We start from the raw sequence: 27,240 nt of genomic DNA on the forward strand, positions 1-27,240 counted from the left end.
TGTGATCACAGTGACACATGTATAAAAGATGTTTCTCAAATGATCAGAGTTATTTATTTTTAGCTATTGCTCTATTGTCTCCGATTATGCTCCTCTATACCAGAGTCCTCATTTCCAATGCGCTTTCGCACACTGTCTCGTTGGGCCTTTTTTTCTTTAACACTGTGTTGTCAAAGTGATGTTTATGGCCCTGTTGGTAAGCATGGTGGTAATGGCTTTACCAGTAGCCATTACCACTGTATTTAGAAATGCTTACTAACTATGGGGAATTGCTGACAATAAGCTTGTTACCACTGGTAAATTCAACATCCCATTCAGACTTTCCCTGACAGAAACCTTTTCAGATAATTAGAGTAAAGAGCCTGGGATTAATTGCACACGCTCCAGCTATTTCTTCAACTATTGCAAGAAAATAAATTGCAATATTCCACTCTTCCTCGTTACTGGTAAATCATCAATTTGACCAACAGTGATTCTGATTACTGAGGAGTTCCAAGATAGGTACATTCTAATTAAGCCTCTCAGTTTTCCCTTTTTAGGTTTCGCCTGGCGCAGCACTGCGCAGCAGTGCTCGCGCAGGCGAAATCTTTTGAGAATCAGTATCGGGCTTTGTCCCGCTTCTCTCTTCCATTGGCTAGCTCCATAAATGGAGGCTAGCCATTGGAAGAGAGATCTGTCAGTCATTGCCCGAGCAGATTTGTGGGCGTTCCGGCGATTTCGCCCCTTTGTGAACGTCATTGCGGCGGTGGGCGGGTGTTATTTATTTTATTTTTTTTACGCCATGTTTTGTTATTTTCGTCCTGCCTTTTGCAGGAGTGGGCTGCGCTTTGTTTCCTGTGCGGAATCAGGAACATGTAACATTTCACCTCCAGTATCTCTGGATGATTTGCACGTTTTACACTCACTGTAAACTCTGCGAACACCACACGCCCCTACACACGCACCACCCATAGGAGTTCAGGGGCCCGGCAACAATAAGTTTAATCTTTTCATAGGGTCTAGGCTCCCCCAGACCCCTCCCTCGGAGGCAGGCTTCCAGCCACAGTATGCCAAGGATGAGATGCTGAGCTGTCCGCCCCCTCTGGAGCCTTAGGAAGTGCTGGGGGTGAGTTAAATTACTCCGAGTAGGAGACCAAGTGGCAGGTATTTGGGGAGGAAAGGTGGAAAACGGGTCAAACCAGTAGAACAAACTGGACAGGTTGCTTGGATAAAGGTGAGGGGTGGGGCTGGCTGCCGCTCTGCTAGAAGCGGTTCAAGCGGAAAATGCAGAGAACCGGGTGTTCTGTACGTCGCTCTGCTTAATCGCAGCAGTTCAGGGCTGCTAGGCACCGGTGGGCAGGGTGAGGTGTGCAGGACCACCGGGCATCGGTGTACAGGACCCCAGGCGTACAGCGACACTAGGCGTCGGTCGGTCCGGACAGCGCAGCTTTAGAGGTAGGATTTGTAAGTTAAATACTGGTGCTGCCAATCTTTGTGACCTTGGACAAATAATAATCAGACCAGCGCTGGACTATGAATGCTGCCCCACTGGTGACTACAGGCAAGCATAGCCCGCAAGCTGCCTGCCCGCAGCCATCGGCATCAGCGAGGAAGGAAGAGGAACGCCTTCCAGATGTGGTGCCCGCATTGTCATTAAAAGAAGTCCCGCATAGGCAGTGATGAGCACCCATGTGCAGCCTGACCTCTGTGGTCTCCGCTTTACTCTTCCTTGTTATCTATTTCCGGTTCTGCCGTCGGGGGGTGGGGGTAATGTAAAAAACATTATTCCGTATGTATTTGCCATTAAAATTGCAGCGCATCTGGCGTCTGCCGCTCCTCAACCACCCCTGCGTCTGTTTTACCCTACGCCGCTCACTTTCCGGATCAGTGATCCGCATGTCAGGGCATCCTTAAGTGACTGTAACTATTCCCTTGAAACGTGTGTAGGGAGCCTGTCCTGTCCTGTCCTACTAAAAGGTTGTAGTGGCCCGCCTTGCCTACAGTAGTGGCAACGAGTGTTCGATGAATTGAGGCACCCATGTGCAGCCTGACCCCTGTGGTCTCCGCTTTACTCTTCCTTGTTATCTATTTCTGGTTCTGCCTCTCCACTTGTATTCATAGCTTGACATCGTCGGAACCTCCAAGTGCCAGGGAGGGTGGGGGGAGGGGGTACTGAACGAAGTCTGATGGGGCAGGGGTGCCCTCGAGTATGTCAGCTAGGCCAACCAGCCATGGATGAAAGGAGGAGCGGCGAAGTGCACTTGTGAAAAATCCAGTCGACAAATTACAAATGTTTTACACATTATCCGATTGTGACAGATTACCAATATTTACATATCTCAGCTTACATCATGAGGCAAGCTTTAAACTTAATAGAAACTTAAAACACCCCGGCGCAGCCATTAAACAGCATTCACCAGTCATACAGAGCCCAATAACAGCAACATTTGTTCATTACTGTTAAAGAAGCTTGAAACCTTCCACTGGGCCTTTCCTCGCGCAGCTTCTCGCTGCTGCTGGAGTGGTCATAGAGGGGCAGAATAATGCATAGAAAACTCCATAGCACAATGCATGTGTGGGGGTGGGAGGGGGGCGTGGCGATGCGCCAGAGGGCTCTGGGGCTGGGCTCTTAGTCTGGCTCCAAATCTGCCCCATCCCCACTCTTTACAGCGCCTAGAGGTGACTCGGCTGAATGCACGCGCAGCAAGGACCCGCGCTCCAGTGTATACACATGATCTTGAGAGACACTGGACTTTCAGAAATGATGAGAGTTGTTCTAGAAACGCCAAGGGGGCCTCCCCTTTCCCTTAATACTTCCATGGCCCCAAATGTTCCCAAAAAGACTTCCTTTCAAGGGCCAATGCCATACGATAGAATCCGCCAGCCTCAGACCCCCGCCGGTTCCCAGCAGGCCTCTTATCGGGGAGTGTCTCTGTCTCTCCAGGTAGCCGTAGCCCTGGGGGGGGGAGGGGAGGGGGGGCTGGGCTGGGGGGGGCTATCTGTCTCTCTTCAGTGCCTGGCAAAGGACTGTCCCCTCTTCACAACGGAATGAGGCCTCCGAGAGAGGCGAAGACATGCGAGACACCCGAGCAGAGGGACATTCTGTGTTTGGTGACACAGAGCAGCACCGGGCACTTTGAAACATGCAAATGGGCCTCATTCCTAATAACAATTGTAGTTACATAGAGTGAGCGGTCACATACATGTAGCTGTCCGATCACATCCATCCATCCATCCACGCTTTCACTCATCTGTCTATCCACTCTCTAATCACTACTACTCTACTACTCACTCTCTAATACTCACTCTCTACTACTCACTCACTACTACACTCTACTACTCACTCTCTACTACTCTACTTCTCACTCTCTACTACTCACTACCTCTCTACTATTAACTCTCTTCTACTCACTCTACTACTCACTCTCTACTACTCACACTCTACTCTATACTACTCACTCTACTACTCTACTACTCACTCTACTACTCTCTACTACTCACTGTGTACTACTTACTCTACTACTCTTTACTACTCACTCTGTACTGCTCACTCTCTACTACTCGCTCTCTACTACTCTCTACTATTCACTCTCTACTACTCACTCTGATACTCTCTTCTACTCACTCTCTACCACTCTACTACTCACTCTACTACTCACTCTCTACTACTCATTCTCTACTACTCATTCTCTACTACTCACTCTCTATTACTCATTCTCTACTACTCATTCTCTACTACTCATTCTCTACTACTCATTCACTACTACTCATTCTCTACTACTCACTCTCTATTACTCATTCTCTACTACTCACTCTATGCTACTCACCCTCTACTACTCTCTACTACTCACTCTCTACTCTAAACTACTCACTCTCTAATACTCTCTACTACTCACTCTACTATGCTCTACTACTCACTCTCCACTACTCTCAACTACTCGCTCTCTACTACTCACTCTACTCTCTACTACTCACTCTCTACTACTCTCTACTACTCACTCTACTACTCTCTACTTCTCATTCTCTACTACTCACTCTCTTCTACTCACCCTCTACTACTCTCTCTCTACACTACTCACTCTCTAATACTCTACTACTCACTCTACTACGCTCTACTACTCACTCTCCATTACTCTCAACTACTCACTCTCCACTACTCTCAACTACTCACTCTCTACTACTTTCTACTACTCACTCTCTACTACTTGCTCTCTACTACTCACTACTACTCACTACTACTTGCTCTCTACTACTCTCTCTCTACTACTCACTCTCTACTACTCACTCTACTCTCTACTACTCACTGTGAATGTGTGTGTGTGTTTCGATTTATATAGCGCAACACTTTAACCCAGGGGTCTCAAGGCGCTTGCTTAGGGAACCCGTCCTGGTATTCCCCTGTGAGATACCCCGGCCGGGTATCCACAAGGTGAAAGCCAGGCATCCCACCGCGAGGGGCCGTAGTGGAGATTAAGCAAGCTATTGCCCAGAGTCGCAGAGTGTGACCCCATGAGTCGAGTAGGCACCGGAGCGAGAATTGTCGACTCCGTGGAATTTTTGAGCCCGAGACCCGCCGAGGCGGGGAATCGAACCCTGGTCCACGGCCGATCTCAGCTTCCGGGTCTGCCGCCTCTAACCACTGAGCCACGCTTCTCCACTCTCAACTACTCTCTACTACTCACTCTACTACTCTCTGTACTACTCACTCTTTACAACTCACTCTCTACTACTCACTCTACTACTCACTCTCTAATACTCTACTACCTCTCTACTACTCTAATTCTCTTTACTACTCAGTCTCTACTACTGACTCTCTACTACTCTCTACTCTCAACTACGCTCTACTCACTCTCTACTACTCTCTACTATCCACTCTCTACTATCTACTATTCACTCTCTACTACACACCCTCTACTACTCTACTACTCACTCTCTACTACTCTCTACTCACTTTGTACTACTCTACTACTCACTCTCTACTACTCACTCTCTACTTCTCACTCTCTACTCTCTACTACTCACTCTCTACTCTCTTCTACTCACTCTCTACTCTCTTCCTCTCTACTACTACTCTACCTCTCTACCTCTCACTACAACTACGCGCACACATATGCACATATATATATATATATATTACCTACTGGCGGTCGCCAGTAGGTAGTTATAGTTAGGATTTTTTTCAATTTTAAATCTTAAAATTCTATTTGGAATAACTTTGGCGCCGGTTGACGAATCTGCCTGAAAATTTCCTCAAAATGGCCTCTTCGAGCTCCTGTCCTTCTCTGAAAGTTTGGGGGGGATGCGTCAAGCGGGGGCCGAGATAAAAGGGGGGTCCCAAAACGCTTTTTCCCCATGTTAATTTCCATAGGGCGGTCGACCTCACTTTTAGCCCGAACGGCTGAATGGATTTTCACCAAACTTGGCAAAATTGTAGGAACTGGTAGCCCGATGTGCCTTTGCTATGTCTCAAGATATGTGCTCCAGTGGATTTTGAGTAATTTAGGTTAAAAAAAATATAGATCTATAGGCGCGCGCCACGCGACTTGCGCACGGAAAGCTGATTGGCTCACGGGTGTCTGTAAACATTCGGAACAGTCCGGAGCGGCCGCCATCTTGTGTCTCGGTAGGATCGAGACACAAGAGGTGACATAAAAAAAAGGGAGAAATGACTATAAGGGGGCAGGGTAGACCCCCTCCTGACCCCCTAGGTTTGATGTGGGGGCTAAAATAAGGTCCCGCGGGGCATTTTAAAAAAAAAATCGATTTGCGCGGGGGGAGCGCCCGGTACGCGCACCGGGGAGCGAAGCATGGGGAAAATCCAGGGCCTTATTTATGAAGGCCTTGCGACAGTTTTGCGCCGCCTGTGCGTCACTTTTTGTGACGCACCAGCGGTGTTAAAAATGCGCCTCGTTGCGCTATATTTAAAAAGTAACGCATCTAGGTAGATGGGTCACTTTTTAAAACCCTGCGCCACATTATACCTGCGTCAGGTATAATGTTTGCAGAGGGGGCGTTCCCCCGCAAAAAGCCTCGTAATAGTGACGCAGTGAAATCTATGAGATTTCACTGCATCACTTTTAGGATGCTGTTGCGTCAAGACCTTTCACATGGGGCTTTCCCCATGTGAAAGGACGCATTACTGGAGTTGCGTCACTTTTGTGACACACTCCAGCAATGCGTCACTTTTGTGCTTACAGATATGTCAGAAATACTGACGTATCTGTAACTCCTTGCGACATGATTCGTCATACATTAAATATGACACATCTGGAATGTCGTAAGGAGTGCGCACAGAAAAGTGACGCATCGCTGTTTTCACGCAGCGATGCGTCACTTTTAAGAAATGAGGCCCTCAGTTTATTCACTGTGTCACCTCTACGACCCTTTCTTGCGTCAATACGTCCCTTTTGCATACATTACACCTGAGGTAGGAATAAAGTGGCGCAGGGGCTTACAAAGTGACGTAACTACCTAGATGCGTCACTTTGTAAATATGACTGAATAAGGTGCATTTTTTACAGCACTGGTGCGTCACAAAAAGTGACGCATCGGTGGCGTTAAAGTGACGCATGGCCTCATAAATGAGTCCTTCAGTCTTCTACTCATGCGTCATATTAAATGTATGACGTATTATGTTGGAAGTTCTTTTAGATACGTTAGTATTTCAGACGTATCTGTAAGCGCAAAAGTGAAGCATTGCTGGAGTGTGTCACAAAAATGAAGCTACTCCAGCAATGCATCCTTTTACATGGGGCCAAGCCCCATGTGAAAGGGCCTGCACGCCTGCTGTGAAACAGGCGTAATATTTGGAAGCAACAGCGTCCTAAAAGTGACGCGGTGATATGTCATAGATTTCACTGCGTCACTTCTACGACCCTTTCTTGCGTCAATACGTCCCTTTTGCATACATTACACCTGATGTAGGAATAATGTGGCGCAGGGGCTTACAAAGTGACGCAAGTACCTAGATGCGTCACTTTGTAAATATGACTGAATAAGGTGCATTTTTTACAGCACTGGTGCGTCACAAAAAGTGACGCTCTGGTGGTGTTAAAGTGACGCATGGCCTCATAAATGAGTCCTTCAGTCTTCTACTCATGCGTCATATTAATTTTATGACTTATTATGTTGGAAGTTCTTACAGATACGTCAGTATTTTAGACGTATCTGTTAGCGCAAAAGTGATGCATTGCTGGAGTGTGTCTCAAAAATGAAGCAACTCCAGCAATGTATCCTTTCACATGGGGACAAGCCCCATGTGAAAGGGCCTGCACGCCTGCTGTGAAACAGGCATAAGATTTGGACGCAACAGCGTCATAAAAGTGACGCAGTGATATCTCATAGATTTCACTGCGTCACCTCTACGACCCTTTCTTGCGTCAATACGTCCCTTTTGCATACATTACACCTGACGTAGTAATAATGTGGCGCAGGGGCTTACAAAGTGACGCATCTACCTAGATGCGCCACTTTGTAAATATGAATAAATAAGGTGCATTTTTTACTGGACTGATGCGTCACAAAAAGTGACGCTCTGGTGGTGTTAAGGTGACGCATGGCTTCATAAATGAGGCCTTCAGCCTTCAACTCCAGCAATGCATCTTTTCTTACCCTTCCACACCCCCGTTCCTTTTCAACATTTTCTTTGACTATCAACATTCCCCATATTCACTCTTCTTCTCCTTACTTTCCTTCCCAACACTCACCTTCTTTCAGTCCCCCTACTTCACTTCCTTTCTCCTCTCATACCTTTCTGTTCTTTCTTACTCATTTTCCTTTCCATTATCAATGCACTCCATTTCACTTACTCTTTTTCATTTTTTAAAGAATATAGCTCTTTGATGAGAATTCGAGGTAGTTCTGAAAAGAACTTTTTGTTTTCTTCTTTTTTCAAAACAGGAACAAAAACAGGGAATGGAAACTGCTCAACAGGAGCAAAAAAAACAAAAAAAATTAGGGGTGGAAAGGGCAGTGATGGTTCTCCAATGCTCGAACCATGAGCTGGACACTTTGCTCCCCAAAGGTAAGGAGTTGATTGCAGTATCTGCATTTCAGGACACCATGGTTAAAAGCAGGTTGAATATTTGGCACGAGCTCCTGCGATTGCCCCCTCCCAGAAGTAGTTGCTCCTCCGGTGGATGTAGAGGCCCCATCACTGGGAACCTCTTGTGCCAGAGCCCTGACACTTTCCCGGGCAAAATTCTGGGGGTGCTTCTCTCCACATGCCGGATCATCGTAAAGTTCCCAAATGAGTTTTTTTTTTTGGGGTCACCCCGTGACAGGACTTGTTTGCAGATCCTGCACTCCACTTTTGGAGCATTCACCTTTTTTTGGTTAGGTGGTATTTTAAAAAAATTCCAAATAAAATGTTCCTTCACCTTTGGTTGAGGAGGCTCTTCATTGATGAATTCGGGTTCTTCATCACTGCTGGATTCTCTGGCAGTATGGTAAACCAAGAAAGATCCAGGAGCAAAAAAGAGGTCTTTCAGTCACAAAAGTGAAAGAAGAAGTGAAGGAAATTGGTGGGGATTTCATTCTTTGTAAAAAAAAAAAAAAATGTAAGCAACCAATGAAAAGTGTTATTTTAAGGTCACATGACTTGACGCGCTGACGCTGCGCGCACCGGAACGCTTCCGGGTGCGCACACGCGGCGCAAACTTAGGCGCTTCCGGGGCGCATACGCGGCGCGAACGTAGGCGCTTCCGGGGCGCATACGCGGCGCGAACGTAGGCGCTTCCGGGGGCGCTTACAATGCGCGCCGAAGTGACGTCTTCATAGTTTTACGGAAATGCAAAATCATTTTCATTTCCTTATTAAAAAAAAACTGCTTTTATTTGTATGGTACGAAATGTTTTGCGTTATTATTAACTTTTCATTCATTTTTTTTTCACGAACGAAAGTAGTGCTCTGGGTGCGCTTTCCGGAGAGCTTACCGGAGCGCGCGCCCAGAGCGCCCCAGGAAAAAATGATTAAAAAAAAAAGAAAATTTAAAAATTAATACTTACACAAAACAGCAAATTGTAAAAAAAAACATAGGTTAGAAACTCGATATAGAAAGGAATTAGCATTTAAAAAACCTATGAAATTCACTGAAAAAACCATAGGTTTCACACCAGTTATAGTTAGGAATTAGCATTTAAAAAACCTATTAAATTCACTGAAAAAACCATAGGTTTCACACCAGTTATAGTTAGCTGGAAATTTTACTGACATAAAACCATTGAAATTCCCACGTTATAGTTAGATGGACTCACTATAACTTGCTCACCTGCAATGCACTGCTGATGACGTCACATATTACATCACTCATGACATGGTCAGTGACATCACTCATGACATCACTGATGACACCATCCTTGTGACAGAGTGAGAGACCTCCTTTCAGTGTAATGTAAGCCTTGAAACACATATTCAAAAATAGTATTTAACATTTTCAAAAAAATGGAGATACCCATACCAGTTACAACAAACAATTCAGTAATTCCACCATCTATATACACATCCACTCATTCACCAACAGTTCTATATAGTCACTCATACATATACTCACTCATTATATGTAGTGATACACCTATACATCCTGTTACACTTCGACAGTCATCCAAAAGTTACTCACACACATATTCACACATGCAAAAAAACTATTGAACATCCATTTATTTGCATATACAGCAATACACACACTACCACTTTACTTCTAAGAAAACTTACACATACTTACTCTCTTAAACAATCACTTATCCAGTATTATGGGTGTCTTTCATAGATTCACATGCCTGAATCATTCCCCGTCGTCGAGATGGGAGTCCCGGTAAATAGAAGAGTAATGTCCTATAGACATACATAGAGAAAAGTAGGCCTAAGGGCCTTACCTTAGTAGCCTATCTATGTCCTTTTGTAAAAAGGACTAAACTCTAGAAGGTAGCCAATCAGCTACCACCTCCCTCTAGCACCTTCCTGCCAGGAGCCTCAGTCTCTCAGATTTTCTACTGCACGTTGTGCTGGGGAGTCTCCACCTGAGTTCTCCTCAGGATTTCAAGAATTTCTTCTTTTCCTCACAGAAATTGAATATTTTCTTCTACTAACAACAATGTCTACTCAGCAGAAGAAAGGACTTTTCAGAGCCTGTTCATCCTGCGGTAAGAAAAGACTGCATGTTGATGACAAACATGAAACTTGCCTCTACTGTCTTTACCCTGACCATTCGGTGAAAGAATGTAGAATATGTAGAACATTTTCTACTAAGTCTCTTAAAGACAGGGAAGGAAGACTGCTACTCTGGTTAAGCAGACTTAAAAACAGAGATGAAGCAGTATCTTCAGAAGAAGGAGAAATGGCTTCGGTGTCATCCAAGCTGTCCTTGAAGAGGCCTAGGGTGAGTTTCCCTGGCCCTACGGACGTTCCTCATAAAAAGGCTGCCTCTAAGTCTTCTGAGGTAAAATCTGTCACGTCCGAAAAGGAAGTTACCACCTTCAGAAAGCCTTCTCAATCATCGACGACGAGTTCGTCGACGCATTATTCAAAGACAACCTATGTTTCCACATCGACGACCGCGGTCTCAATGACGATGGCATCAGCCTCCTCATCGACGACATCTATAACTCAATCGTCGACGGCGGGTAAGCCTCTGTCGTCAATTATACTTATAAAGAAGCAATCAACGTTACTTAAAGTTCCGTTGACGGCATCGTCGACGACGAAACATAAAGTGTAGGCACCAGCACCGACGACGAAGACACCTTTGACTCCAGGCGCTTAGTCGACGAGGACATCGACGACGGTAAGCGCAACGTCGTCGACGAAAGTATCGGCGTCGACCGCGCTGTCAACAAAGGCACAGTCGACGACAACCGCGTCGTCGAAGACACTGTCCACGACGAAGGTACCGTCGACGACCACACACTCGACGACGAAGATACAGTCGACGAAGGAATAGTCGACGAAGGAACCGTCGACGAAGGAACCGCCGACGACCTCGTCGTTGACACATGAAAAACAATCGACGTCTGCACCGTCGACGACGCCGTCTACGCCGTGGAAAAAAGCTGATTTAATTCCTCCAAAACGTAATGAAAAGATTCAGATTACACCTGAAATAACATCACCAAGTAGAGTACAAGGATTACTTCCATCTTGCCTACTACAAAGTGATGAATCTGAGGACGACCACTATGAACAAGCTACTAGTCCGTCAGATCTTATTGTGAAGTGCCAGAGCACAGACGAAGATGATGTAATTATTAAAGAAGAGACTGTTCATACACAACAGGTCACTCCTATGGTTTGCCTTCCAGTTTCAATTGTCTCAGATCTCCAATTCTTGATCGCAGACTACAAGAAACGTTTTCCGGAATCACCTGCGGAACCTCCAAAAGAGAAATCTTCATTATCTTCCAAAACGCATTCATCTCCAAAAACAAGGCCACCACCTTTAGATCTTTCTCAATAGAGAGAACCAGTTCATAATGTTCAGTCATCGGATGACGATGAAGAGGAACCAGAAGAAGGGGAGGTACGGGATGACCTCTCTTCTCACAGGGATGATGAAGAGTATATAGCTCATTCTCCAGCCTCACCTGAACCTCAGACTTCAGATTCCCCTCCAGTGGATATTGGAGGTTTCCACAACTTGGTGGAAAGAGCAGCCACAAGATTTCACATGGCTATAGAGTCACAAGAAACAGACTGTTTTCTTTATGATTTTAAAGATCCGATCAAGAAGACAACTAGATCTATTCCCATAATAGAACACATATGGGAGCAAGGTCAGCAATTGATGCAAACGCCAGCATCGGTCTCTATAGTAGTGCCCAGACTAAGTACAAGGCGCCATCAACAGCAGCTACCTGCCTTAATGCACACCCCAAACCAGATTCTGTAGTCACACAAGCGGCTCAAAAGAATTCTAGAAATCCATCCTCGCCACTGTCAGCACCACCAGACAAGGAGGACAGGAAATTAGACAGCATAGGCAAACGCTTCTCAACTACGTCCGCCATGACTGTCAAAATAGCGAACGCAATTGCGCTAATAGGCAGATACAATAGACAATTATGGGAAGATATCGTCCCATACCTGAAAGAAATACCAGAAGACTTGAAGGAAGAAGTCCAATCCCTCCTGAAAGAAGGACAAATGTCAGCATCAGAAATCATCGATTGCGCAGTAGATGTCGCAATGACAGGCTTCAGGCAACTGGCGGGTGCAGCAGTATTGAGGAGGCAAGGATGACTCAAGGCAACATTCTTCAGACAAGAAATTCAAACTAAGGAACTGGATATGCCCTATAACGGGCAACATCTATTTGGGGACAAAATTGATGAAGCCCTACAGGCAATCAAAAAAGACACAGATACTGCACGAGCTCTAGGCACCTTACAGTTCAGAAACCAGTCCATTCGAGGACACAGAGGCAGAGGTCAGCCCTCTTACAGAGGATCATACCAGGGAAAATACGCATATAATCAAGGTAGATCGCAATACCAACAGCGACAACAGCAACCAGGTCGCCAGGCCTCCTACGGGAAAACAAATTTCAGAGTGAGAAACCAGAGGAAACCAACAGGCGGACGCCATTGACAGTTTCCAGTTGCTAGCCCCTCAACCATCTCGCTCTTTAAAAATTGGAGGCAAAATATCACACTTCCTCCACAATTGGAAAACAATAACAACAGATCGATGGGTGATACAATGAATCCAATACGGACACTCATTGGAATTCAGTTCAATCCCTCCAACAACTCCTCCTCGCAAGATCCAACACGCACATTTGCGATTACTCCTCCAGGAGATTTCATCAATGTTGAAGAAAGGGGCACTAGAACGAGTCCCAACAGCGCAAAAAGGAAAAGGATTTTATTCCCGATTCTTTCTGATTCAACAGAAAAGAAAAAAGTGGAGGCCCATTCTAGATCTAAGGGCACTCAATTCATTCCTAAAGAGCCAATCGTTCAGGATGGTAACCCTTCAGGAAATATTAGGATCTCTAGAGGAAGGAGACTTTATGACGTCCTTGGACCTCCAAGACGCATATTACCACATCCCAATACACAGGCGCCACAGGAAATACCTGCAATTTGCTGTAGCAGGACAACATTACCAATTCTGTGTCCTACCATTCGGCCTAAAATCGGCGCCTCGCGTTTTCACAAAGTGCCTCTCTCCAGTGTCAGCTTACCTAAGACAGCAAGGCCACCAGGTCTTCCCCTACCTGGACGACTGGCTGGTGAAAGCACCTTCTATGAAAGGCGCGCAAATGTCTTCCAACGCCTGTCTCAATATTTTCGTCAAACTCGGCCTGACTCTCAATCACGAGAAGTCAATCTTGCAACCCTCCAAAGTTATAACTTTTCTAGGGGCAACTCTAAATACGACATCTGCAACAGCATTCCCATCACAGGAAAGGAAACAGAAACTAATTGCTACGGCCAATGCAGTGACCTCAAAGAACACCATCCGAGTCCGTACTTTCAAGTCCCTTCTAGGAATGATGTCTTCGTGTATACTACTCATTCCTCACTGCCGGCTCAGGATGCGCCCACTCCAGGAGGCACTGACCAAGCAGTGGACTCAGTGTACAGACTCTTTCGAGGACCACATAGTGATTACTCCACAAATCACCAAGGCATTACGCTGGTGGAAGACTTCCACCAACCTATCACGAGGACTAACGTTCCTTCTGCCTCCAACTCCACATATCATAACTACAGACACCTCTCTAGAAGGATGGGGAGCAGTCCTTCAAGAGTTGCAAATCAGTGGCAAGTGGACGGACCAAGAGAAGAAACTCCACATCAACCTCCTAGAACTGAGGGCAGTATTTCTGTCTCTACAAGCCTTCCTCCCCCGCATCAAAAACTCAGCAGTGCTTGTGAGAACGGACAACACAACCACAATGCACTATCTAAACAAGCAGGGAGGAACACGTTCTCTGACACTATCTCTAGAATCACAAAAAAATTGGAACTGGCTAGTACTCCACAACATCAACCTCACAGCAGAGTATGTCCCGGGCAAGGACAACGTCATAGCGGACGCATTGAGCAGACAGAGGCCTCTGTCCCACGAATGGGAACTCAACCAAAATGTTCTAAACGACATTTTTGCAAAATGGGGGAAACCACAAATAGACCTATTTGCCACCAGGGAGAACGCCAAATGCCGCAACTTCGCAAGTTGGCATCCCCAATCGCAGTCACTAGGAAATGCATTTTCCATCGCATGGCGCAACGTGTTTGCATACGCATTTCCGCCATTTCCCCTACTAACAAGAGTCATTCGGAAAATGAAGACGGAGCACTGCACACTGATTCTCATTGCCCCGTTCTGGCCGAGGCAACACTGGTTCACAGACCTTCGTCGCCTCTCAGTCCAACCTTCAATCCATCTGGGACATCATCCATCACTACTCACAATGTCCAAAGGCCAAGTACTCCACCCAAATCTGAAATCCCTCAGATTATCAGCATGGCTCCTGACTACAGAGAATTCTCACAACTAAACATTCCGCAGGAGTGCAAGAACGTCCTAGCAAAGGCTAGAGCTGATAGCACAAACAAAACTTATTCACTAAAGTGGAAACGTTTTTGTGTTTGGTGTAGGGATAATGATCTCCATCCCTTTCAAATCACTCCGGAACAGCTCCTACCATATTTATTACAGTTGGCACAATCTGGTCTTGCCCATGCATCTATCAGAGTTCATCTGGCAGCCATCTCCCGATTCACGAGAACATCAAAAAGAACCTCGCTATGGTCCCACAGATTAATAAAACAATTCTTGAAAGGACTCTACAGATCCTTTCCTTGACCACGCATAATTCCACCAACATGGCACCTTAATGTGGTACTCAACCAGTTAATGAAACATCCGTTTGAGCCCATCCATAGAGCTGAACTCAAATACATCTCATGGAAAACAGCCCTACTATTAGCCTTGACTTCAGCAAGAAGGGTCAGCGAGCTGCAAGCTCTTACCATTCAAGACCCCTTCATGCAATTTAGAGAAGATAGAGTGATTTTAAGGACTAATCCACGCTTCATTCCCAAGGTACCTTCGGATTTCCACCTAAACGAGCCATTAGTCCTCCGATCATTCTTTCCGAATCCCAGTTCTCCAGCGGAACGATCACTTCATTCTTTAGACCTAAAAAGATGTCTTAAATTCTATTTAGACAAAACAAAACATATCAGGAAAACGAAACAGCTTTTCATTGCCTTCAGCAGACCAAGAAAAGGCATGCCACTTTCTAAGCAAAGCATTTCAAGATAGATATCATCTGCAATTGCATTTTGCCATGATAAAGCTGGACGACCACTACAGTCCACAGTTCGAGCTCACTCCACAAGAGCTGTGTCCACTTCGGCGGCACTATTTGCTGGAGTGCCCATTCTGGACATTTGCAGGGCAGCGACCTGGAAGTCTCTGCATACTTTCACCAGGCACTACTGCCTGGATACAGAACTGATGCAGGATGCAGCTGTGGACCAGGCTGTACTTCGCCATCTATTCCAGTGAGATGAGCCTTCCTTCTTCCCTCCATCCTTTATTGGTATGCACATTTTCTTCTTTTTATATTCACTTGTTGATGATTGCAAGTCGTATGATATGTACTATCTCAGACTGCTTATACTGACTCATCACAAATGTGCATAATGTATTGCTTGCTACTCTGATTCAGGCATGTGAATCTATGAAAGACACCCATAATACTGGATAAGAAATACGTTACTTACCTGTAACTGCAGTTATCCAGTATTGGTGTCTTTCATAGATTCACATGCAACCCTCCCTCCTCCCCAGGAAGGTCTCCTCTCTCTCTTTCTATTATATATTACGCCTACCTAGCTTGGTGCCTACGAAAATCTGAGAGACTGAGGCTCCTGGCAGGAAGGTTCTAGAGGGAGGTGGTAGCTGATTGGCTACCTTCTAGAGTTTAGTCCTTTTTACAAAAGGACATAGATAGGCTACTAAGGTAAGGCCCTTAGGCCTACTTTTCTCTATGTATGTCTATAGGACATTACTTTTCTATTTACCGGGACTCCCATCTCGACGACGGGGAATGATTTAGGCATGTGAATCTATGAAAGACACCAATACTGGATAACTGCAGTTACAGGTAAGTAACGCATTTCTTATAGAAACACATACTTATTTAAACAGGAACCTTACAATCTCTCACTCTCACATATACTCACTTATATAAATCAATACTCACATATACTAGATTAAAACATATGTCGTTACTGAAAAAGACAATAGTAAGACGGTCGTTTACTCACTAACATACACATATACACACTCATCCATCCATACAGTTTTGTACATATGCTGTCTTCAAAACACATACAAACAGTGAGTCAGTCACCAACCCATACAGCCACTTATACACAAAGTGAAACACTGATACATACATTTCAATATTTAAAATTTACTTGCTAATATATGTATTCACTAAGATACACTTAATAAGGCAGTTAACCAATCAATTCTTATATTAACAAACATCCATTTACACACTTATTTAACCATTTATTCTTCCATCGTCCTTTACAAGTACATATATAAAACATATATGGTTTTCAGAAAGACACACATTCACTGGATGGTGTCATCAGTGATGTCATGAGTGATGTCACTGACCATGTCATGAGTGATGTAATATGTGACGTCATCAGCAGTGCATTGCAGGCGCGCAAGTTATAGCGAGTCCAACTAACTATAACGTGGGAATTTCAATGGTTTTATGTCAGTAAAATTTCCAGCTAACTATAACTGGTTTTGAAACCTATGGTTATATATATATATATATATATATATATATATATATATATATATATATATATATATATATATATATATATATATTCCAAAAGCTTGGCGAAGTTCGTGCCTGCGCCTCTTAGTTCGTGGCGGGCCTCGACGGGGTTTCGCCTTGCCCCATTAAATCCAAAAAATTACCGTCTTTGATCGTTGACAGAGAGTCGAGGCCCAGGTTAGCTTTGTTTAAGTGCTTTTATTCGGCAACAACAACACCCAACGCGTTTCGCAGCCTTCGCCGCTTTCTCACGAGTACTTATGCATTTATATATATGTATGTGCCACCTTTTAGGTGAGACGTCAGTATTGCACGTCTTCCACATTGCGTACCTGAATAAGCAAGAGGCAGAAAGAATGGGACCGGAGGCGAATATTGCTGAAAGAACATAGCGACTTCACCAAGCACCAGACTGCCGGAGTGCTGCACTGTGGGACTCGTAGTCCTCTGAATTTGCTGCTATTGGCATTGTAAATGACAATGCCATTTATTTATCTGTTTTCAAAACCAACACATAAATAAAAATGTTGTAATTTACTATGCCAATAGCTCTAACTTTTGCAAAGGCCAGACCGTTGCATTGTAAATGCTTGTTATTGATTTTTACAGATGAATACCGTCCGATGTATTTCCTGTCTGTATTCATTTTTAAAAGCAAAAAAATACTGAAAATTGTGCTTCTTACTAGTGACTTTTCATGCTGTCTGCTGTGAATTCCAAGACAACAGATGAGCATATAGACAGCATGGGGAGTTTTTAAAAAAAAGTTGATATCTTTAAATACAGGCATATGTTAACTTATATTTGTAGCATATTGCTAATATTTACCTGTGGGTGTAGTGTTTTGCTGCTGAATTTGCTAAAATACCACAGACGTCAAAGTATGAGTGCATGTTTCAGTTAAATGCGGAAATGTGATATTCTTTACTCCAATTTTTCGCAAACCCAAATAAATATGGATAAATACAGACAGAAATGTTAAAAGTAAAATAAAAAAAACACATAAAACCGGGATCCCTAATTATAACAATGGAATACCTACTACCTTTTTAGGTCATCCCTGCAACAGCGCATGCGCCCTCGCTTGCAAGATGTATTGTTTAAAATAAAGGGCTTGGAGCCCGGCCATTGCTTACCATTAGTTGGCCTCATTGTCACTCTTTTTTGCTGACTCCTAATTGGCCAGTGCAAGCCAAGCATCACTTTCTTTCCTTTCTATGGGGCATGGACAAAGCACAGATTGATTCAACGTACGCTGCTCGACCTGTGAATGAAGCACTGTTTCTTCTCTCACCCCTCCACCACCACTCCCTCTTGTCCATGGAGCTTATTTCCCCAGCTGGGCACGTCATAGAGCTTTTTAGGTCTCGCCTGGCGAAAGCAGCGCATGCACTGCTGCGCCATGGAGCGGACCTTTTGCAATCGATTCTCCCAAAGCCTTACATGCACGCGTAGGGATGGACAAAGATTGCTGTTCTCGCCATTTGTCCAAACCTAACAGCATGCTGCCATCTTGATAAACACATGTGCTTTCACTTTAAACGCAGTTTAAAGTGAAAGCACGCCGCCATGCGTGCGCGCACTGGGTGCCAGCCCAACCGACTTCCTTTCTTAGAATTACACTAAAGAGAAAATCATTAAATTCCTGACACTTAGAATTGTCTCTTTCCTAAAACTTCTCAGCACTTCGTTGGGGGGAGGAAACGTTACATAAATGTAATTACAACAACGAACATGCTCAGGAGAAAGCCTACTTGCATATGCCAGTCACCAGCATGTGAGAGCCTCGGCCGCTCCTCCCACACGCCGCCTGCCAAAACGCTGCACATTAGTGAACCCACAAGGGGGGAAAGTAGGGTCACCAGTAGCCCGGGCGTGTCCCAGGGACCGCTCGCACTGCGCAGCTTCGTCATCACTCTTCCACTTGAAAACCCGCTCCAAATAACTGAAAAATTTCTGGAATTAGCAAATATTATTCCCATTGAAAGTGTTTCCAAATGCATCGTGTTCAGGGTGAGTACGCTGTGCTATCGCGCTTTTTTTTAATTCCCATTGAAAGTGTTTCCAAATGCATCATGTTCAGGGCGTGTACGCCGTTCTAGCTTGGTTCCTGTGCTTTGCTTTCACATGGTTAGTAAATAGGAGTGACGAGGCACGTCTGTCTTTGTTTGCCTGTCTGCTGATCTGGAGATGCCTGTGGGTGGGATGTTGCAGGGGGTTAGCTTAATATAGACAGGATCTTCTCTCGTGGTCTGTGCAAGAGAAGCCGAGCCACCCATTACGATGAAGGACTCACCAGAAAATAGCCCCTCTCGCCCCCTCTGTAGCCTAATACTCAGTTCCTTTGTTCTGCCCCCTTCACGCAGGGACCCACCGACATGCATGCACAGAGTATGGCCGTGCGCTAATGACATGTGTTTTGAAATGAGTGAGACGGCGAACTGTGCTCTGAAACACTCCCTCTCGCAGTGTTTGATATGCTAGTGCTTTGGCGTTTTGTTATTTCCTCTCTTATTTTTATTTTCTACATTACTTAGTGTAGCCAGATATCCTTTTAACTTATGTTTTTAAGTGTTTTTTCTTTCAATTTAATCCAATCGAGAAAAAAATTCAGATGAAGAAATAACATGTTTTCAAACACACATACTCTTTTTTTGAATGATGTGCTTTTAAACCATGCTCCTTTGAAAAGTAAAAATGGGCTTAATCCTATACCTTTGCTATTTTATATAATTTATCTTGTTGCAAACTAGAGCCTCAATCTATTCCAAGAATTTGCATAAAGCAGATTGTTACAGTATTAAGTCTCTAAAACTATTGGCTTTGATGGCTAATTTCTGACCCTTTCTGCATGGCTGAATTGGTTTATACAGTCTTAAATATCCTTTAACGCTTATTTTTGCACATGCACCCATCTAGACATCCAATGCCATTTATTTGGCTGGAAAAAGTATGCTTATTGGATGTAGGTCTGTAGGTTTAACCCTTTAAGTGCTGCCGTCGGCCAACGGTCGTCACGAGCACTACCTTGCCAGTGCTGCGCACGACCGTTGGCCGACGGGTCAGCATTTGTTATTCGAACGTTCAGCACTGGGCGCTGAACGTTCGACGCTCGGAAGGTGTTAAATGTAGATGGTTTAATTGCATTTACTTACAAAGTGCACGTGGCAGCAATGTTTACAAACACAGGCCCAGAGCTCCCATAGATGGTTGCGGAACCTCACAAAACACAGAACTGTTTCCAGCAGCACCAGAAAAACTGAATGCTCAGAGGTGCAGACTAATATGGTTTACAATGTACCCTCTACTGTTGTGTCATCCTTGCCCAATTGTAGAGCTGACTGGTCAGGGTATTATTCTGCAATCGAGTTCCGCTGTACGGATCTTTTTGATGCTGTACAGCAGTATCTTGCACTGTGGTGTAGAACAGGGTAATCTCTTGTGAGCCAAAAATAGATACTTTGTGGCTCGATGAAAAGCAGGAACTGGTACCGGCATAGCTAGACCAGAACGTATCTCTGGAGCTCTTGCTCGCTACATAAACATTCAGAATTCCTTTTTTGTGGAAGCACCGGCATACAGGGGTCTCACTAAATTATTGTTCATAATTATGAAGTCAAAAAAGTCATTGAGAAACTATTTCCTATATGGCTGGCACATTGTATGGCTAAATACTTATAAGGTCCCAAAGGCGAGACCTATTGGCTATGCCAATGCTTGTTTTTCTTGTCTTCAAGCCATGATGCACAGCCTCTAACACTGCTGTGCAACATGTAGGGGGAAAAAGCATCGACAAAACCAATTTATCTTGCGTAGGAAAGATTTATTGGCTTTGCCAACACTTATTTAGGTATGGATTTTAACAGCACAGCTGTCCAACAAACCTGTTGATCACAACAAGGATAGAATGGTCCTTTTCAGCTATTTGCTTTCTTCTATCGGCCTTTGACCCAAGACTTTGTCAATCACATCTTGTGTCAGCCAACTGGAGTATTCATCACTCGCCTAATACGGTTGGCTGTTTCTGTGTATCCTTTCAACTCCACACAAATTTTTGTAATTAAACTGCATGAGGGATTACTGTACAAATCTAGTCTTCTCTGTCTGCTTATGCTGGGTCACTCCCCTTGTTTCGCCCTAATATGCTGACTCTGTGTGTGTTAACTCTTTAAGCCCAGACCTATGTCTTTGTCAAAGCTTGTTGTCAAAGCCACCCACCTCCTTCGAAATCAAGTCTCCAAACATGGTATGTCTTCCTGCTTACCCATCGTTTCCATTTCACAGCACCCACTAGAACAGAGGGATGCTTTCTTATTTGTTACTGCACGCTTAATGAAAAGTATTTTGCTTGGAATACTAGTTCATGTAAAGGCTCAAACTATGATTTAAGATGAGCCATGGTAATAATGAGAAGATCTACTGTTTGCTAGATAGGGAAAAAATGTTCTCTAATTTTAAATCCAACATTTTCTCCATCTCAAAATGAAGCTTTGCCAGAAATGCGTTTGTACATTTTAAACGTAAATATAAAGCATAGTCTCACAACACTTAATATTAGCACATCTGGGTATTTAGCTACAAGGAGGTAATATGATTTATCCTGGTACCACCAAACCACATCATCTTCACTAAGGGTTTTGTGAGTTTTTAGATGTCAGTGACCGTAAGTTTGTCGCTGATAGTGTGTACTGAATTGAGTGTTTATGTAAGAACATTCTGATAGTGTCTTAAATGATTCCAAGGGCATTTATAATCGAAAGTAGAAAATAAATTGTTTCATTTGCTTCCAGTTTTGACGAACTTAATGTTGTCTTTGTTTTCTCCTTTATTTTGTACCCCCAATAAAGTTTGTGTTAGTGACCATGTTTTATTGGACATAAGTAGTTATTGATGTTCAAGCATGTCCGGTTTTTGATTGGAGTACTCAAATTCAATTTTGTTGGTGCCATATGATGCAAGCGGTTGGTGGTGTATTATCGTTTGTGGCTATTAGCCATAGGAACGAAAACATTTCTCCATTTCTCACCCTAAGGGCATTTGCCTTCAGGTTTAACGCTGTGCTTAGTTTTATTAATCACATTTTTAGTAATTTTCGACGTGTTTTTCTAACTTTGTATCTAGGACCATCTTAACTTGTAAATTATCCTGTTTGTATTGCAGGCAGTTTGTCCAGGATTATAGTGCTATATATGATCACCAGGTGTACAGCATTTTGGAGGTGCTGTCCGTGCTAGACCAGCAACTAGTTATCAGCCTGATCCCTACAATCTCTCAATGCCTTAAGGATTTGGAGCACAAACGAGGGCTGGGCAGAAACACAGCACAAAGGTACCTGATGATTTTTGTTGGTCTTTAAATAACATTTCATTGATGTCTCATTTATGAATGGTAGCCTTGGGATTAATGCTTCAGATTTTCATTTCGAGATTTTTAAAAAGGCGTGGTGCATCCAATTTAGGAGAAAATTGATCTAACATAGCAATAATCGGTGGTAAAAATAACATACACAAACTGAGTTATTTTTTTTTTAAGTTCAAAAGATTTTTTATTAGGAGCTGTAAAGAGAATCATCAGTACAGGAATAGTCGGTTCAGTACGAATAGTTAGTCACATGAATAGGAATACAGAAAATTGTTACCAATAATGCAATTGAGTCCATAAAACAATGATTCCATCACGTTACATAAAATACCCTTAAAATGTCCACATACATTCCGATGATAACTGGTGTCAAGTATAGCCTGACCTTGAAGGAGATAGGCACCACCCCACTATCGCAGAGGCTACATAAGCTGTACATTTTCGTAACCCAAACCTGTAGTACATGAGGGAGCTGGAGTCATCACTCTGTGGTTAGGAATGTACAAAAACATAGACTGGCTAACAATCAGAATGAAACATTGTGTGATGACACGCTCTAGGGCCTTGTAAGCAAGATTCAAGGAGGTTTGTATGTATCAAAATGAGTGTCCAGCGAGGACCAGATTTTCCTCGATGGGGGTCTCCACGGGGTGGAGGTCAAGGATATATTGTCAGCACCTCTCAAGTACGATACCCAGTTCAACCAGTGAGGAAAGGAGGCTTTGTTCGTGCTTTTCCAGTTGTTAAGTATGATTTTAACCCCAGCCGTCAGCAGCAGGTCCAGTAGGGCTTTATCGTTTTCATTGAGAGTGACGGCTTTGGCAAAACCTAGTACAAGCGACGAGAATTCTCTTGGTAGAGTATTATGGAGGACTTCCTTCACGAAACCAAAGATCTTGTCCCAATACGAGATAACACAGGGGCATTTGAAGACTAGGTGCTCCAGATCTCCACCCACCCCTGAGCAGTTCCAACACGTGTCATCGTCCTTGATTTTATGAAGAAACAACCTCCTGGGAGTCCAGAATGCTTTATGTAGGAGCCAGAACTTGGTTTGAGACAGTGTAGGGCATATTTTGTGGCGGGTGGTGGATTCCCCCGTTCTGGCCCAAATCGTGTCCGAGTTCGGTATGGAGGAGAATGAGTCCCAGTATTGTTGGATGGGTGCATTTAGGGAGGACGCTTGCGGACGCATCAATTTATACAAGCTAGAGACTTGGTGTCCTTGTTTGTTAAGGGAGGGGAATAAATCTAGGAGTGAAGGAGTGGCATCTTTCAGATTAGCCTTTGCTAGAGCTACTTTAATGTGTAGGAAGTTATAAAATTCAATATTATTGAGGTGGAACTTAACCTGAATTTCTTTAAAGGTTAGGGGTAGCGCGTTTCCGACGAGTTGGTGGGGGAATATGACGCCCTTGTCTATCCAGGCTTGGTAATTGAGAGGTTTCCCTTTGTATGTGATGGTTGTGTTGTGCCATAAAGACTCCCACTGTGAATTTCGGAATTGATGTGGTAAATATTTACTGACTTTTAAGAGAGCCATTTTCGTGTTTTTGAAGAGTAGACCTGGACCTAGGGTGGGGCCGGGTTTGACAGTGAGTAGGGCGCTGGGGCTGAGCCCCTTCAGAATCGCTTTTTCTACAGACAGCCAAACTGGGCTATAGTCCGGTTGGGAGGATATCCAGTAAGACCACTGTTTTGCTAAGAATGCTATTTGGTATGTTTTAAAATCCGCCAGATTAACTCCTCCCAGTTTCTTATCCAATCAAAGTTTTTTTAAGCTAATTCTCGCTTTTTTGCCCTGCCATAGAAAAGCCGAGATGTGTTTATCTACTTTAGCATGGAATTCTTTGGAGAGGACGAGTGGGAGCATCGTGACGAGGTAGTTAACCATGGGTGATATCATCATTTTTATAGTTTCGATACGGCCCCACCAGGTGATGAAACGGGGTGACCAGCCGTCCAGCAGATTTTTGATTTTGTTCAGGATTTTGTTTTCGTTATGATTAAGGGTACTCAATAACTCATCCGTGAATTCGATTCCCAAATATTTAATCACTCCTGTTTGCCAAAGAAGGCCGGAGTCGCCCAACACCTCTTTCAAAGTGTGGACATTTAGAGGTTTTACTTCGGATTTATCCCTATTTAATTTGTATCCGGAGAGGGAGGAGTATCTGTCTATCAAGGTCATTAGGGCAGCAATGGAGGTAGTAGGGTTTTCGGTCGCAATCAAGATATCGTCTGCATATGCAGCTAACTTGACTCGCGTGTCCCCAAAAGAGATACCCGCGATGTCTCTATTAGATTTGATGTCTTTAATGAGGGGCTCAAGGGCCAAGAGAAAGAGTGCTGGTGAGAGAGGGCAGCCCTGTCTTGTACCCTGGTAGAGACGGAACGGTTCCGAGAGGGTGCCGTTTATAGCAATCCTGGCCGAAGGTGCCGAATAGAGGGCCATCACCCTGAGGGCCATCACAAACTGAGTTATAATGCCTATCATGTCTATTCAACGTAGATATTTGCCATCTTTCGCTCCAGAGAACCATTTTATACTGAAATGTCCACCAAAGGTACATAAAATACCACTTTTTTACTGCATATATGTGAGGCAAAGTTGAAGAAAATGGGAGAAAAAATACAAAAGAGCTTACGTGCACAAGCTTAGGGCTTATAGAAAGTGCAGTGGTGTAGGTTGCAACAAAGGGGGAGGAGAATAGACTGCACCATTTAGAACCCGAGAGTCATTTGCTTTTATATCAATCGTAATAAAGAGCAGAGTAGATGACCAATTTGCATGGAGTTCTCTGGTGTAAACAGGGGAAGGGCATTCTGGGAATGTACTTTATTTAGATTGATCTTTGCAGAAAAATGTGCTGTGCCTTAGCCAAAAAGAGCTTCAGAATGGCCGTTGGACTCCTTGTACTAGAGCTAAGGCTACCACTACGGCCTTGGCTAGGGGTGTTCCGGTGTGGACATTTGCCAGGCAGCTCCATGAGGTTCCGGGCACCACCTATCAGTATTTGGGAGCAGTTACTGCAAATGTCTCCATATTTAATCTGGTGCCTTGGAGATTCAAAAGGTGACGAAATTCAAGTAACAGTATCCACCTGAAAGATTGCTACCAAAGATCAGTAACTTGTTCTTTTGCCTGTTTGTGGCTAATGGCTATATGCTAGGAGGTAGTTGAGCTCTTCGTCCTCAAAAATAGATATGTTATAGACAGCTAAGAAGGACTCAACTAGATAACAATATGGTATTAATAGTCTGTGACTGCATAGAACAACAAATCCTCCCAACTGCTTGATGGACATTTGTTAATATCAGACTGGTACAGATATACAAGTAGAAACATGTTCAATGTCTCTGGAAGCTATTGGCCCAGAAGAGTGTTTTTTTCTGTCCAGTCCCCTGGCCAGGAACCACTATAACAACCTCTTACATGTTTGTTGTATTGAGTGATTCACATCCTCATTGAGTTCTTAGAATTGTCCTTAATATGTTCTTAAGGCCTTTGTTTATAATCATGGCTAGTCATGATTTGGAGTATTTACCACAAAATTCCTCACTCCTACTTCTTCGGATCATTTTGAATTTCAGCTTCAACCCGGAGGTGCAGCCTTACATGATAAAATAATTCGAGGTACATCAGATCTGTGCATGGCTTTATGTGGAAATGGGCGTCTGGGAAAGTTTGCAAGAACTCCCACCATATGTCTGCTTGTTTTGTGCTATGACATTCAAGATTCTGCTTTCTTCCAGGGATGCTCAGTGGATAAACAGAGACTAGATTGTGTGCACTTCGAACGTGCATGGCTTTGTGTAATATGGTAATGCCAGTTGAAGGTGAAACAAAATCATGTTGTGCTCATGGGGCCTTCCTGTTGAAGAAGCTTGTGCATATGTTTAAATCCATCGTAGTTCAAACGTATACCTTGTTGAGCACACATTTTGCAGCTGCACACTCACGCTGCAGTACAGTGGAATCAAACTCTGCACATTTTCTCCTCCCAGGGAATCTTACCGAAGACTCTTAAGCCACCTCGGAGAAGCAGGACAGTCGGAGATGCTGGCACTTGAAACCGAGAGAAGCTAGAAGCAGTGATTCCAGAAGCTTCCGGGCATTTCATTCCCAATGCTGCCGTTTGTACCATTCCGAAGCAACATTTGTGCCAGCCTTCCATTTATCAAACCTTGCTGACTTAATGCGACTAGTACTGCACGCACGTGCGTTGCAAACACATTTGCTGTAAACATGCGAAAAACCCGAGCAAACAGGGCATGATGCTTTACCCCAGGATCAAGGCTTTATGCTGAAAAGAAATACTTTGGTGGAATTATTTTAAACGTACTGGTAAAAGCATATTTGGTTCAGAGCACTGGTCATGCTGACTCGTTGTCACAAACTTGTGCGAACAGAGGTTCGTGCTGGTGTCGGAAGAAGGTGCGCTGTCAACGCATGCGCTAACTCGTTACGAGATCCCTGTGCTCGCTCTGCAGATCGCACCGCACAAACACGGAGCAGAGGTGCTACTCAGTGCAGTGTCTGAAACTCGTGCACTAACTCAAGGAGCTGCAGAACTGTTTTTAAGTTTCAATATGAGTTTATTGACAAAAAGGAACATAATAGTATATAAGATACAACAATAATTAAGAGGAAAAAATACATACAGTATAACAATTGGAAGTAATGAGTATATAAAAGATATGGAAAAAAAAGATATCCGTTTTGGCATTATAGAGGAATAAAAGACAAAAAAGCCATAACAACAGTAATGTCCAAAAGCTAAGTTATTATGCAAAATAAATACAGAGAAAAACAAATGTACTAAAATTGAATAGAAGAATAACAATAGAAAAGGAAGTCATGGAGGTTTAGCAACTTCTTGCTGCAAAGGAGTCTGGGACAGAGAACGCTTAGCACTTGCATCAACGAAGAGCGTGACAGATGTCCAAAGGTCTAGACGCTTCAATGCTAGGTGTGGGGGGTAAACATATGTTGTGTCCAGTCTATGATTATAGCATACAGCGTACCACCATGCCTGATACGATAATTTAGTGAAGTCCTTCCAGTTTTTAGTTATCTGTTG

General features: G+C 43.9%; 1 protein-coding gene across 1 annotated transcript in view; it reads left to right on the top strand.

Annotated features, from left to right (window-relative positions):
• MMS22L (MMS22 like, DNA repair protein) overlaps positions 1 to 26,987 on the top strand; it is a 522,815-nt gene extending 495,828 nt beyond the window's left edge. The window contains exons 23-24 of the mRNA XM_086926628.1: positions 21,956 to 22,123; positions 26,165 to 26,987. Coding sequence (XP_086782754.1) covers positions 21,956 to 22,123; positions 26,165 to 26,246 — 250 coding nt within the window. The 3' untranslated portion in view covers positions 26,247 to 26,987. The remainder of the gene's footprint in view (positions 1 to 21,955; positions 22,124 to 26,164) is intronic.
• The last annotated feature ends 253 nt before the right edge of the window (positions 26,988 to 27,240 follow it).

This window comes from Lissotriton vulgaris, chromosome 6, assembly GCF_964263255.1.
Source record: "Lissotriton vulgaris chromosome 6, aLisVul1.2, whole genome shotgun sequence".
In the NCBI taxonomy this organism is placed as follows: Eukaryota; Metazoa; Chordata; class Amphibia; order Caudata; family Salamandridae; genus Lissotriton; species Lissotriton vulgaris.